We start from the raw sequence: 13,161 nt of genomic DNA, 5'->3' as shown, positions 1-13,161 counted from the left end.
ACCAGCGCTCACCTGACGTGCATTATACGTCTGACAAAAACCAGTGAGTAACAGTTTCTCACAAAAGAACAAACAGATATGCATGCTGCGTGGATAACAGAAGACTTTATCTTTATACACTGTTGGCCGTGAAAAGTGTTTGCACATCCGACACAGATTAGGATGGAATTTGATGATCTTAACATGTTTTTTCTGCGGCACATGACCAGATGACTCTGCAGTAACTCCAGGGCGAGCAAAACAAGGTCAATCACAAAAGATGGAACATGTGCGGAACATCTCCTTGAAATTGCAAGGCCCTTTCTCATCATGGGAATCATCAGTAAATTATCTAATTAAACACCCAGTGGAGTGGCATTAGCATCCCTATTTTTCCAAATACAATACATTTAGTTTTCGCAGTGTTGCACTTATGTTAGTGAAGTAAAGGATAAGAAGGCATATGAAGATTGGCATTCGTTTACTCTGGTGTCTTTTCTGGCAAAGCAACAAATCGGTTCATAAAATAATGAATCTGCAGACCAATCATGAATAAAAATGTGATGTATGCTGTATATATCCGATAAAAAAGAAGACAAACAAAACTCAAGAGTTTCTCAGCTGGAATTGAAAATCACAGACTTTCCTGACATCGCTTGTTTCTGGCGGAATTGGCTGTCAGTCTCTGCTGAGTTGCCTTGGCTGATATAAAGACAGATAGCAGAGATATAAAAGTGCTGGAGATCACAAAAAGCACATTCTGTACACTTAAACTTCTCATCACTTTATTCCCATCAAAGTGCGTTCTGTTTGTTCTCCTCTGACTGTGATTCGCTTTCTTGGATCTTATCGAGCTTTAACAAGGGAAACAGTATGTTCTTTGCGCAGTGTTTTTGTATTTTCTCTTTGTGTAGGAACAACAGTGCTGGTGGGACTGTCTGTGCCTAATAGTAGAAAGCATTATTCAGCCCTCAGCTGAGCTGCTCTGCAGGGGGTCCCGTCTCCTCTCTTGAGACTCCAGCCCGCTTCAAATACATCGGGAAGAGAGAGAGAGTGACAGGGATAGAGACAGGTAGGAGAGAAGTGACGTTCACCACAGCACTGAGAGCTGCAAACCACAAGATGGCAGTGCATCACCTCTGCATCGGCCTGATGTCATCAATGTCATTACTGATGTTGGGACATGTCCCTCGGGTGAGGAAAGCGGGAAAAACACATGTTGTATGCTTAATTTAGCAACATTAATCAAACATATGCAGTGTCGAAGAACTATTTTCAGTGAGGAGAAAGATGCCACGGCACTAAGACCCAGGAGCTAACATAAATTATACTGTTAATGTGCTTTACCACAGCATATTTCAGTTAAAGAAAACTCCAGAGCCCATGTTAGCCACAGTTATTTCAGCCTTCTTATGCTCGTTTTTCAGGAAGCTGCTCTGATTAAAACTATGACGGAAAACATTTTTCTAACCACTCCAATTAGCATCAACAGCTGGAAAAACTGAACTCCCCTGAGATAGGACCCAACCTCTCTACCCTATGCCGGAGACGAGGGGTGAGAGGTTTAGTATCCCTGCTGTTTTGTTTTTTTCCATGTAACAACACAGCGCAGCCTCTCTGTAGCTCGCTGGCAGAGGGCACAGCGCTGTGCACAGGCTCCTTCTGTCACTGACTTGGCCTCAAGCCTGAGGACATCAGAGGCAGAAGACAGACGAGGTTCTCATCGCAGGCCAAACAAATAAAGAGCTGTCTTTCTGTCTCGGACGGTGAAGCAGAGACAGAGTCATCCTTGACCCTTCAGACCTGTGTTGAGGCTCTCTGCTGCCATCGTAGATGTTTCGACTTCTCAATAAGCAGTGATGCTGATGTGAAGCTATAGCAGCACCACTGACACACATCTGATGATTTCCAGTGTTGGAAGAAGTACTCAGACTCTTTACTTAAGTAAAAGTACCAATACTGTAAACTGAAAATACTCCATTACAAGTAAAAGTCATTTAAACCTTACTTAGAAGCAAAATCTAAGTATCAAAAGTACTCATTAGGCAGAAAAATCCCCTACATTGTATGATATATATTTTAGCTGGTTGTTAATTATTCTCTATACACTTCGATGATTCCCAACCTAGGGGTCAGGCCCCCTCCAAAAGGTCAAGATGGAGTGTTGTCAGATGATTAAAAAGGGTTGAAAAGAAGAAAAACCAAAGTTCTGCTACACAAATTAGTATTCATTTTGTGAACTTTCTCTAAACTTTGTTATTTTTGTTATTCTCAGTCTATCAGCTACTCAAAGCCATTCACACATCCACTCAAGCACAGAAGGAACATCCATTAGAAGCAATTTGGGGTTCAGTATTTTGCCCAAGGACACTTAAGCCTAAGCCAAAGTCAGGGATCGAACCACAGCTCATTTTCATTTTTTCCCCCAACTAAAAGCTAATTTTTGTAAGTGGTCACCGGCCGAAAAGAACATGCACAATCTTCATCTGAAAGGTAACCAATAATCTCAGCCGTCTAATAAGTCTACAGGGGTAAAATGTGCAGTAATTTTTAGCCATGCTAGTGCCGACAAAAATCTTTTATTTTCTGGTTGTTTGGGTGTTTTTAAGGAGACATCCCCAGCTGTGATTTTGGCCACCAAAAAAAAGAAAAAGCATTTTAAGCAAAAAAACATTTTTCCTCAACTTAACCACGTTGCTTTTGTGCCTAAACCTAACCAGACCATCAGCACAGCATTGTCACAAGACTGGTTTGAAAATTGGACCGAAAGAAACGTTAAATTGGAACGTAACGGAATGTAAGTTTTCTGAAACATACATTGTCCACATTTATTCTGGCGATTAGGTTGATATTTGTCCAATAGGCTTATATCCACTCCTAAAACAACAGTGACACCCTTTGTCATCATCACTGTCTAAGTGAGAGAGATCATTCTAGCCAGCATCAAATATCAGCTGATAATATTGGCCAGCCGATATATGTCAGGCTCTAGTATTTTCCATGGCATGTGAGTCTTCAGTCAGCCTTCAAATGAGGAGGTGATTTAGTATTTATTATGCCCTCTATATGCAATATCACACATACAAAGGCACAGTGACAAGCTACTCCAGGGCTCCTTGATCAGGTTTTTCGGCTTTTGCATGTCTCATTTATGCTTATTATTGCATGACCCATTCTATTCTCACAATCTCAATCTAATCCCTCTGTCGTCTGCACTTTCTGCTCCTCACCCGCAGGAGATTTCTTCCCCACAACACACAAAGAGATCATACATTCAGCAGCAGTGGCATCTTGTTAATATCTCATTACACCTATGCCAGACAGATCCCTCCTTTTGAGAAGCGGAGCTGGAAAGGCAGCTGAGAACAGGCGATCATGCTCTCCAGTCTTATTTCCCGGGGAATGGTGTGCTACTCCTTGCTCCGTCACCTCATCCCCGCGAGCCCTCCCTCTGCGCGATGCGAGCAGCGATACAGAACTGTGGAATTGCAAATGCCTCCAATCAGACTGGTGGATAGATCTGAAACACTCAGCAGGCCCTGTGCATGATATTACAGAGGCACGGAGCTGATGGAAGGATAAGCTATGTGTGAGAGTTGCGCCGTATCACTAATCTCTCACTATATCTACTTTACCAGTGAAAGTGACAGTGTGTAATAGAGAGAGAGCAAAGCATCGGTTGAGAAAAAAGGATGCTCCAGCATGTTTACACTGGGCTCGAGGCACATCAGCTGCGCTTGAATCTTCTATAACAACTTTCAAAATCACACTGTCACACATGATTTCTTTCCTAGCTATAGACACCTGGGTGTCTTTTCATTACTGCTGAAGAGCTGCATTTACCTCAGGCACGTTGCAGATTACACAAACTCCAGCCCTACAGAGATGGAGCACAAAAAACACACACATTTTGTTATAATTAAGCTGCTTTTTCATGCGTACAGTGTGCAGACTACGAGAGGGGTTTTCTCCCCATCCGATGAAAGAAAATACTAGTGATTAATATTAAACAAGTGCGCTGCGTCTTCCGCTGTCACCATAACGTTGAAAATGTCATGACCAATTACTGAGACGGCCTGCTAGTTGATATGTGTCTCAAAAGGTTTATGGTTGAAGCTACAGAGTGAAGGTAATCTTGTGCTTCCACACCGATACACGGCTTTTGCCTTTGAATAAGCAGATATCAAACTGACAAGAGAGTTGGGTAACGTCTTCACAACCCGAAGACCTTGAACAAGTGTACAGTGTATTCTTCTGTTCAGTCTTCAAATGGACACAGGTAAAAACAAGACCTCTTGGTGGAGCTAATTATTGCAAAGATATCGATTTAAAGTTAGTCAGTTTTACTGCCTGGAAAAAAGGCAAAAGCTGCATGTTTTAAATGTGTAAACAGACATTTTGCAGTGAACCATGACTGAATATCAGATGGTGCAGCATCAATTTAAATCAATCTAATCTTTAAATAGCACAGGGCCTCAAATTTCATATGAAACGCAGCCAATACTGTCACAGACTAATGCTGGCCAGGCTTTATTGTATTGTGTCACAATCCTTCAGAACCGTTTATGTGTGGCGTGGCCTCTGAAAAACAATGAAGGCACACACACAAAACAGCAACGCATGCAAACACACACATTGGGAATTTTTCTCTCTCGGCCAAAAGGCTCAACTGAGTGAAGTGAAAGGCACATGGCACAAAGAGCCTCACATTCTCCTCTGTTGCCGAGACTCAAAGCAACTTATCATAAGCCACATGGCCGTTTGCAGGCCAGAATCAAAACTGTGTGTTTTCCAGTGATCGCGCCTCACAGCGCAGCACGGAGCCTGTAATTAACTCTTAGAGAATGTGATGACGAAACAGGAGCTGGGAACTTCAAAGACAGCCCAGAGCTTTTCCCAAGAGTTCAAACACATGATGGAAGTGGGCCTTCTGTTTCATAGGTCTATTAAATCATTGTGCAGTTGTGATTTCCCATCTGGCGAAATCAAAACTTTACAATACTTACAGCAGTAAATAAAAAAGGGCCAGTAAAGAAAGAATTCATACAACTGGCTGGATTTTATGGGAGGCGGAAGGCACTTTCATTACTGCTTTTTTTAAACCGACACTAACTCCTGCACACAACGACTGCTCCTTCATTTACAGAGGACTGTTTGCTGCCACATATAATAAATGTTTACTGTGTCGTTAAGCCCTTTTCCAAATGACCTCAGATATTGTCAAGGCTTCACAGAGGAGGAAAGCGGCATGTGGAATACACACAAAAACAGATTCAGTACAGGGTTCATGAACCTATATGGTAATACTTTTCCATTTTCTACAGCATGTGTCACCATATTCACCCCTGCGGCTGTGTCACAGCCTCATGAGCTGCCCTCCTGCCTCCAACCGTCACTAAATGGCACGCTGGCTGTTTCCAGCAGGCAGGCTGGGGGTCTGTGATCCCGCCAAGGCAGGCAGGCCATTCTCAGGAATCAATAGGCTCTGCAGTGGTATTATTAGAGGGCCTGGAGATAATCACAGGTTCTGTTCTGAAATAGTCATTCACGATAATGAATATCATTAAGCATCTGAATTATTTAGACTTGAAATGGAGCTCCTGGTTCTGCTCTGCCCTAACGGTCTGACGTCGAATCAGATCCCAGAACACAAATAAACGGAGCAGGGCGTTATTAGCAGCTTTATGACCTTTCGGTACTACCCTGGGGGCTTTAAGAGCAGGATATAAACGGCTTGCAGGAAGATTTACACTTACCCATGACTGCCTAGCCTTACCTTTATCTCCTGTAAAGCCCCTGCATGTATCTATTAATCAAATTAGATGTGTTTTCCTAATTGAGAAGAAAGAAAGAGAGAGGTACAGATAGATAAACAGAGTCAGAGAGGGGAAGAATACAGAGAAGGTTTTTTTTGATCGAGTGGGAGAAGGAAGGAATCAAAAGAGAGGCGTGAAGTAAGGAAAAAGGAATAGGAGAGCATCTTGGGTATTTAAAAGCTTCCATTCAGCCTTGAGCTGGGCTCGATGGGTGCAGAGAGGTCTTAACTCTGGACAGGACTGAACTAGAAGGCAGCTGCAGGCAGTGAATACAGCAGCTACTGCACAGGCAAAACCCCATTCAGAAAAAACACGCTTTTTTTCTTCATGTGGTTTCATAGCACCGAGGAACTGCCACAAATAGAGGACGTTTCCTCTATTGATGAGGCCATCTATATTCCTACATCAGATCTGGTCATATAATATATGACACTGCTGCTTTTGTAACACTTCCTTTCAAGTTGCAGCCACATGCCTTCAGATAAATTCAGATTATTTTCCACTCACTAGACCGTATAGAGCAATTATCCTGTCTCACAATAAAGCTGCAATCCTGCATCCCCATTGGCCGGGGCTGACTGCTCCACTTTCACTTTCTCACCTGACACGAGCACACTTCCTGCTCTCACCTCTCGCTGCCGCAGAGCACTCGAAAATCAGCAGTCGTGGCAAGACAATGCGAGCGGGAGAAATGTAACAGTCAAAAGACAAAAGAGTGGGGGATATTGCCACAATGGTTTTACTTTTATAACGGACCCCTACACAGAGGCAATGGAGGAGGACATGGGGAAGCGATTGGGACTGAAAGAGAAGGAGGGATACGAAAGGAAAAAGAACATTTAGAAAATGAGGGAACTTCACAGCCTTCATAGGTAATTGTAATGTTGACATTGTGTCCAGTAGGTTTGGCATAGAGCCTGAAAAGAAGACAGTTGGGTGGCTCTAAAGCTCACTCTGCCAGTCATAGCAAGCGCAGCTGAAGCTATCTGCAACCTGGATTCATGAATTTCATCCTGTTTTCATCCCCTTTCCTGTGCGGTATAACAGATATTACACTTGTATTGGCAGTTGAGCCATTCTTGTACCCAACGGCAACCATTAAAGAATCCATTTCATAAAGTCCAGTCGCTTATAGTACTTCTCCTTCTTTCATTCAATTAATTCACTTTTAACTTTTTTAACATTTTGCTCTTTTATGCCTATATTGCTCGCCCTCTGCTCCGGGGTCCAACGGTGCTGGAGAGCAGCGAGGACAAGTCACGATTGGAAAGACATTGAACACCTCGAGGAACACGTTAATGTGATGTGGGCTGTTCTGATAGAGGTCAGGTAATCTACCTCTTCCGTTCAGCTTCAGATATTCTAATATACTGGACGCATCAATGCACATGCTACATCCTGGTTAATTTTACTGGGTGGAGATAACAGTGTGTAGTCATGTGTGACACCCTTGGAGTCACATTAATGGAAACACTTCCCTCTCCAAGGTGCTGAATCCTGCAGCCAATGGAATTTCGTCCAGACTTTTTTTTTTTTCCCCAATTTTCATCTGAACCAAGGACGGCAAATTCAGATATGTAATTTGGTCAGTTAACGAAAATAGAGTGATCAATAGTGGATTAATTACTCAATCAGCAGCAAATTAATCAGCGACAATTACGATATTTCATTTTTTAAACTTGTCAAATCAAGCAAAAATGTAGCCTTGTTGCTCCTTCTAGTCTTAATTATTGTTTTATAATGGTTTAATCAAGCAACTAGAATGGCACTCATTAGAGCACAAGCCTCCACCAAGGCCAAACAGTCCGCTTTAATTAAATCAAGCCTAATACAAACTCAATAGCCCTGTATCACACTAAATTCAAACCACCCATAACTGCTTTACCATAACTTGAACTCACCAGATCTGTAACAGCCAACCACTAGGACAACAAAACAATGCATATGGAATCATAATCTCCATTGTGATGTGGAAAAGTGATAGGTTGATATAATCCGTTCACTAGTTTTTGTATAATCCTGCTGACAAACCGACCAACCACCAAACGGACACATGTGAAAACATGACCTCCTTCGCAGAGGTAAAAAATAAAGTTTTGTTGCTTTTATGTGTATTTCAAATTAAAAGGTCTAGTGTGTAGGATATAGTGGCATCTAGTGGTGACCATGAAAACTACCACAAATAAACATCCCTCCCCTCACGCTCCTCTTCCAAGCATGTAGGACGACCTATTGTGGCTGCTAAAACATTCGAAACACACGAAAAGCCCTCAACCAGTGTTTGGTTTGTCTGTTCTGGGCTACTGTAGAACATGGCGGCTCCGTGCATGAGAGGCTACCATGTCTGTAGTTCATTCTAAGGTAATAGCTTTAAATATCTTTGGGTTTTGCACTGTTGGTTGTAGAAAAACTAATTTAAAAGACATCACATTCAGCTGCTGCAACTGGTGATGGACATTCTTCATTTGATATTTTCTTTTACATATAACTATTAATTGAAGAATTGAGGGGAAAAAAAACAATAGACAGATAAACATATAATGAAAATAATGATTAATTGCAGCCCTAAACGAAGCTTATCTTTCTTGTGCAATCACTGAAAGCTGTTTTAATTAAGTGCTTCTTGGGAAAAAAAGGGACACTGTAAACTAATCAGTGTACTGGAGTCGTTTGCTTTAACAAAGCCTAATGGACCAAGAAACTTGGCAAAAAAAGAAACTTTCCTCCTTACTTTCGCCTTTTCTGCAAAAATTGTGCGTTTTCAACAGAACCACGACCAGAAAAAAACACTGTCTGTGTGTTCTGTCCTCTGTATTACACAAAACAAGTTCTGCAAAGACACAACGATGTTTCCCTTTGTGCTCCAAGCATTAGGATGCTCTGCCTATTACACTCTGGAGGCACTGAAGTGAACACAATCAATTTGAACAGTTTGTGGGCTTATTGTTGTAGTTCTCGCTAATTTACTCTACGCTGCTTCTGCTGCTCATCTTAGCAGGCTTAGAGGCAGAATTATCATAAACAGTATCGTCGAACATCTACATCATTATTTAACTAAACTCACTCAAATATGCACGTTCAGGCATGGCAAATAAGCTATCACATCTATGCTATTACGCCGCCTGTGTGGCTCTTTGGCTGATCAAATGTTGCTTCTGCATGTGATTGCTTTGTTCCCAGGGCAGGAGGCAGCGAAAAGAGAGGTAGATGGCAAGAAAGAACAGGTAGAGAGTAATATGAAAGGAATGCAAACACAGAAGGAGAGGTAAAGAGAAAGTATTCAGTAAAAGCAACGATTCCAGTGAATCCCTGGGGTTGGCTGCTGTGATTACAATCTAACAGCCGCTCTGCTAGCACTGAATGGTTGTCCCTTGAGATTGCCCCAACGCTGAGATTAAGCATGTTGAGCCAGCCGGTCTCTGTGAGCAACTCTGCTTCAACACCAAAGTTGCCCCATTAATTCCCATTACCTTCTTAAACTTTCCGGAGTTGGCAGGAATTAGTGAAACTTTTAGACGACGGCAGCATCTAACAGATGTCTGAAAAGAACAGAGGCTTAAATCAGCTGAGCAGAGCAAGTCATTTCTTTTTTTTTTTTTGCAAGGGAACTTTCTGCCGACTAATGCTACAACTACAAACACTTTCTATAATTCAAAGTTTCCTCTAAAATTTTCCAATATGCTCACTCAAAACAACTAAAACGAGTGGAGTGATTCAGCAGACTGCGGGGCATGGCACAGCAGCTCACAAATGGCACAACAATTAATATTTCACTTCCTCGCTTGCTTCTAATGCCACACAAACAGACGCCAGAAAATACAGCCACAAAGATTAATCGCCGTGTGAGAGCCTCGCACAGCCCCACTGCTTCAGTGGGGAGTGATTACACAACATTTCTGCCACATTTTATTTTCATGTGAAAAATGTTGTTTTCTAGTGCCACTCTGGTTTACAGCGCACAACACAGAACCGCAACATCCTGGGATCAAATCACGTTCAGGACCTTCATCACTTCATGTAAAGGTGCTTCCCTGTCTCGCCAAAGGATCTAATGTGGAACATGACAGGAAAACAGCGGTGACCAAGGCCTTTATGATAAATGTCTGCTTACTGTTTGATTTATGCCACAACTTTTCAGTTCTGTCACTTATGAGTGAGAGTGTGTGATTCTGACCCTGAACAAAAGGGTTGAGGGCATGCATTTATAACACAAAATGACATTCATTGTCATCCACACGATAAAACTACCAAAAAAGGCAGCATAGCCAGACATATTTCCACATGCTTTGTCAGAGCTGGAGAAAGGTCTGGCTGCACCAATTCTCATTCTGGTATAAGGGGAAAATAGCCCTTGCTTGCTTGTACTTCTGCAAACCAATCACAATCATCCCTGATGACGCAGGGCCCAGGATGCAACAATAGTGCCTCTGCAAAATCGTGTCAGTGAGAACTTGTTTTGCATATAGGGAGGCAAGCCCATTGGTCGCCTAACATAGGAGAGCAATATCTAATTGTGGAAATATTGTCTCTTTTTTTGAGACTTACTCTTGTGCTGCTACTTATTTCCCTCTGTACTGCTGTGTTACCTGCAAATTTCTCCCAAGGGGGATCAATAAAGGAACATCTTATCTTATCTCATCTTACCTTAATAATAATAGTCTAATATCCAAGACATATCCACGAATTTCCTGTCGAGGTTTGCAGGGAAACGATTAAGTGTGATCCTTACAGTGCTCTGGGGAACTAGCTTAAGTAACCAAGTATCATAACTGATGCACCGGCAGGCACTTTCAAGGCTTAAGAAGGGCTGGGCTAAGCGGGCTAGTGATATTGCAATCGCAAATCTCTCTGTGAATTCTGCACGACCTTGCAACTTTGTCCAAACGATGCATCGTTATGATGATTGGTCAAATTTGCAGAAAAGTTGTGATGATTGGACAAAACATTTACAGTCGTAACTGGCAATTGCAACTTCGTGGAGGGACTGAAAATTAGTGTAAGTGGTATTTACTAAATTTGCGAACGTAGATCTTCATGAATGAATGAAAGGCTTACCAATCGCTCTAAGAAAGAGGATTAGTGTTCCGTTACCATGGAAAACGCCGGTTCAGGTGAAGTGACATGACATCCTGGAAGTCGCGCTCATAGATTGCAGCCATAAATTGCGCATTGTATCACAGGAGCAATTAATAAGGTGAATACTTTTTTAATATGTTGATAATTACCTCTGGGAAACAGCAATAAAAAAACCATCTGAAATTAACCTGTAAAGTCAAATGATGATATTTGATGGGAGCATGTCCCCTGTGATAAGGCACGGTCATCATTTGCTAATGAGAGGCTGATTATTGTGATTCTGCGTGAGACGGGTGAGCCTAAACAGAAGCAAACAACGCTGCTGGGCTGAAGAGGAAAAACAATCAACCTCCAATCACAGCCATCCTCTTGTTTACAGTCATGATCCATTTAACCTATTAGCTTTCAGCTGTGCTTGAAAATTACTTACAGAGCAACAATCACATGGGGACTATCAGAGAGAGCACAAATAGAACAGCAAAAAGCATATCCTCATTTCTGCAGCGTTATCAAGGTCTAAAAACAACCCACAGATATTCCTACTCATCAGAAACTCCTTTAAAAATAGAACGAAAAAAGAAAATGTTCCCACTATGCATTGGGATTTATTTTGGGGCTGCACATGAGCCAACAGTGGGCTATGGATTAGGAGCACATTGCTTTTTGATGATGAAGCACACAGCACTACTGTAGGAGGCATCTTTGAAACTCTCTCCAGCCGTTTGAAGCCCCCAAGTCTGTCCCACCGATGCGACTGACTGCACTCATCTCTTTGTTTTTTGAGGCTCTCTCAAGCTCCCAGCTCAGCACAGGCTAATGGGTGAGCAGCAATGACGGCTCACATAAGCAGGGATCATATTTCATTAAGGCTAAACCTAATGATCTCTTTCTATAGTGCATTTGGCCACCGGAGTTCATTATACGAATCAGGAAAACAACAGTGCAGGGCTGAAACTGCTGTGTCATAAAAGGCTGATGACAGGAGAGCAGCTGCGAAGACTCCAACATCAGAAGACAGCGAAGTTTGCAGACGTCAAGCTGTCACGACTGATGCATCTGCCACACAGAGGCTTATTACCAGGGCAGCCGTGATGACTTTTAGATTAACAAGGCAAGAAAAAGACTGCTGGGAAATTGGTGCTGGAAATGCTGCAGTACTCATGGGACAAACATTAAGCACATAATCATAAAAAATAACATCTTACTGTACCCAAAGGACGCCGACTTCCATTTGCGGCATGGGATGACTCTTCTGCGGCCTTCAGACACTAAAATCCCAGGATTCTCTATGACTTCCACAGGTAGGGAGGCATGTCTCCTGTGAAAGAAGAAACCAAATTAAGACAAAACACACTTCTCAGACTGTAGACACAGAAGGGCAGATGTAAAACAAAACCTTTAAATGTCATGTGACTGCTCTGAATTATAATCATCCGCTTTCCCTCAGAGGTTTTCTCACTGGGAATACGTGACTCTGTGTACTTTCACCGATTATTTCAGGACTGTACTGCATTCGACACACAGTGAACCAGGTACTATCAAATTCTGTATTTCAACTTCTTTTTAGGAGGAATTGCATCAAAGGGTATAAATATTCCACTTAAAAGGCCAGATCAGTGTTTGTGTGCTTTGGCCCATTGACTGCAAGTTGTACACAGTTTACATTATTGATGATAGTACTTTTGATTTTGTTACAGTATTATTGCATGTCCTGCATATCAAACTACAGGATGATTCAAACAAGCTTGGTGCATTTAAGGTATGTGAAATCCTATACTGTGGATTAGACAAAGCATCATCTCTACTTTGATTAAATTAAAGGTGCAAAATAAATGAAAACTCAGAAATGTTATATTTACAATATTAATGAGGTAATAATACAAACTCAGAAATACATATTTTTTTCCCATAACTGAATAAACAAGCTGTTAGTTGTAAAATAAGGTCCCCAGAACACTGTTTGAAGCTAGAAAGGTGGCAGGGTCCACCAAATATAAATAAAGTGAAAAAGTACGAAATTGTGTTGTCCGTCAAGGTCAGTTTGTTTATTCAATTTATTCAGTCTTTAAAATCAATCAATAGAGATCTAAAAATGTCCTTCCCAAAATTACATAGTGCATCTTTGACTAGACACATTTCCAATAGCCTTTTATCAATTCAAATTCCTTTTCTAAGGTTCGTGAGACCTCCTTCACAAAGACTTATTTCAACATTGTAAATGGGTTTTCCAGGTAAACAGTATTTTCATTTTCTGCTACTTTATACTTCCTGGCTATAACTAGCAGCCTGG

The 13,161-nt window shown here is 41.7% G+C and overlaps 1 protein-coding gene across 2 annotated transcripts in view; it reads right to left on the bottom strand.

Moving 5' to 3' along the window:
• Positions 1–13,161, bottom strand: part of iqsec1a (IQ motif and Sec7 domain ArfGEF 1a) — a 98,392-nt gene that overhangs the window by 58,081 nt on the left and 27,150 nt on the right. For both annotated transcript variants that reach the window (XM_073471049.1, XM_073471047.1), the window contains exon 3: positions 12,082–12,189. In XM_073471049.1, the coding sequence (XP_073327150.1) occupies positions 12,082–12,189 (108 nt within the window). The remainder of the gene's footprint in view (positions 1–12,081; positions 12,190–13,161) is intronic.

Source organism: Pagrus major, chromosome 7 (assembly GCF_040436345.1).
Source record: "Pagrus major chromosome 7, Pma_NU_1.0".
Classification (NCBI taxonomy): Eukaryota; Metazoa; Chordata; class Actinopteri; order Spariformes; family Sparidae; genus Pagrus; species Pagrus major.
This window is presented reverse-complemented; position numbering and strand designations above follow the sequence as displayed.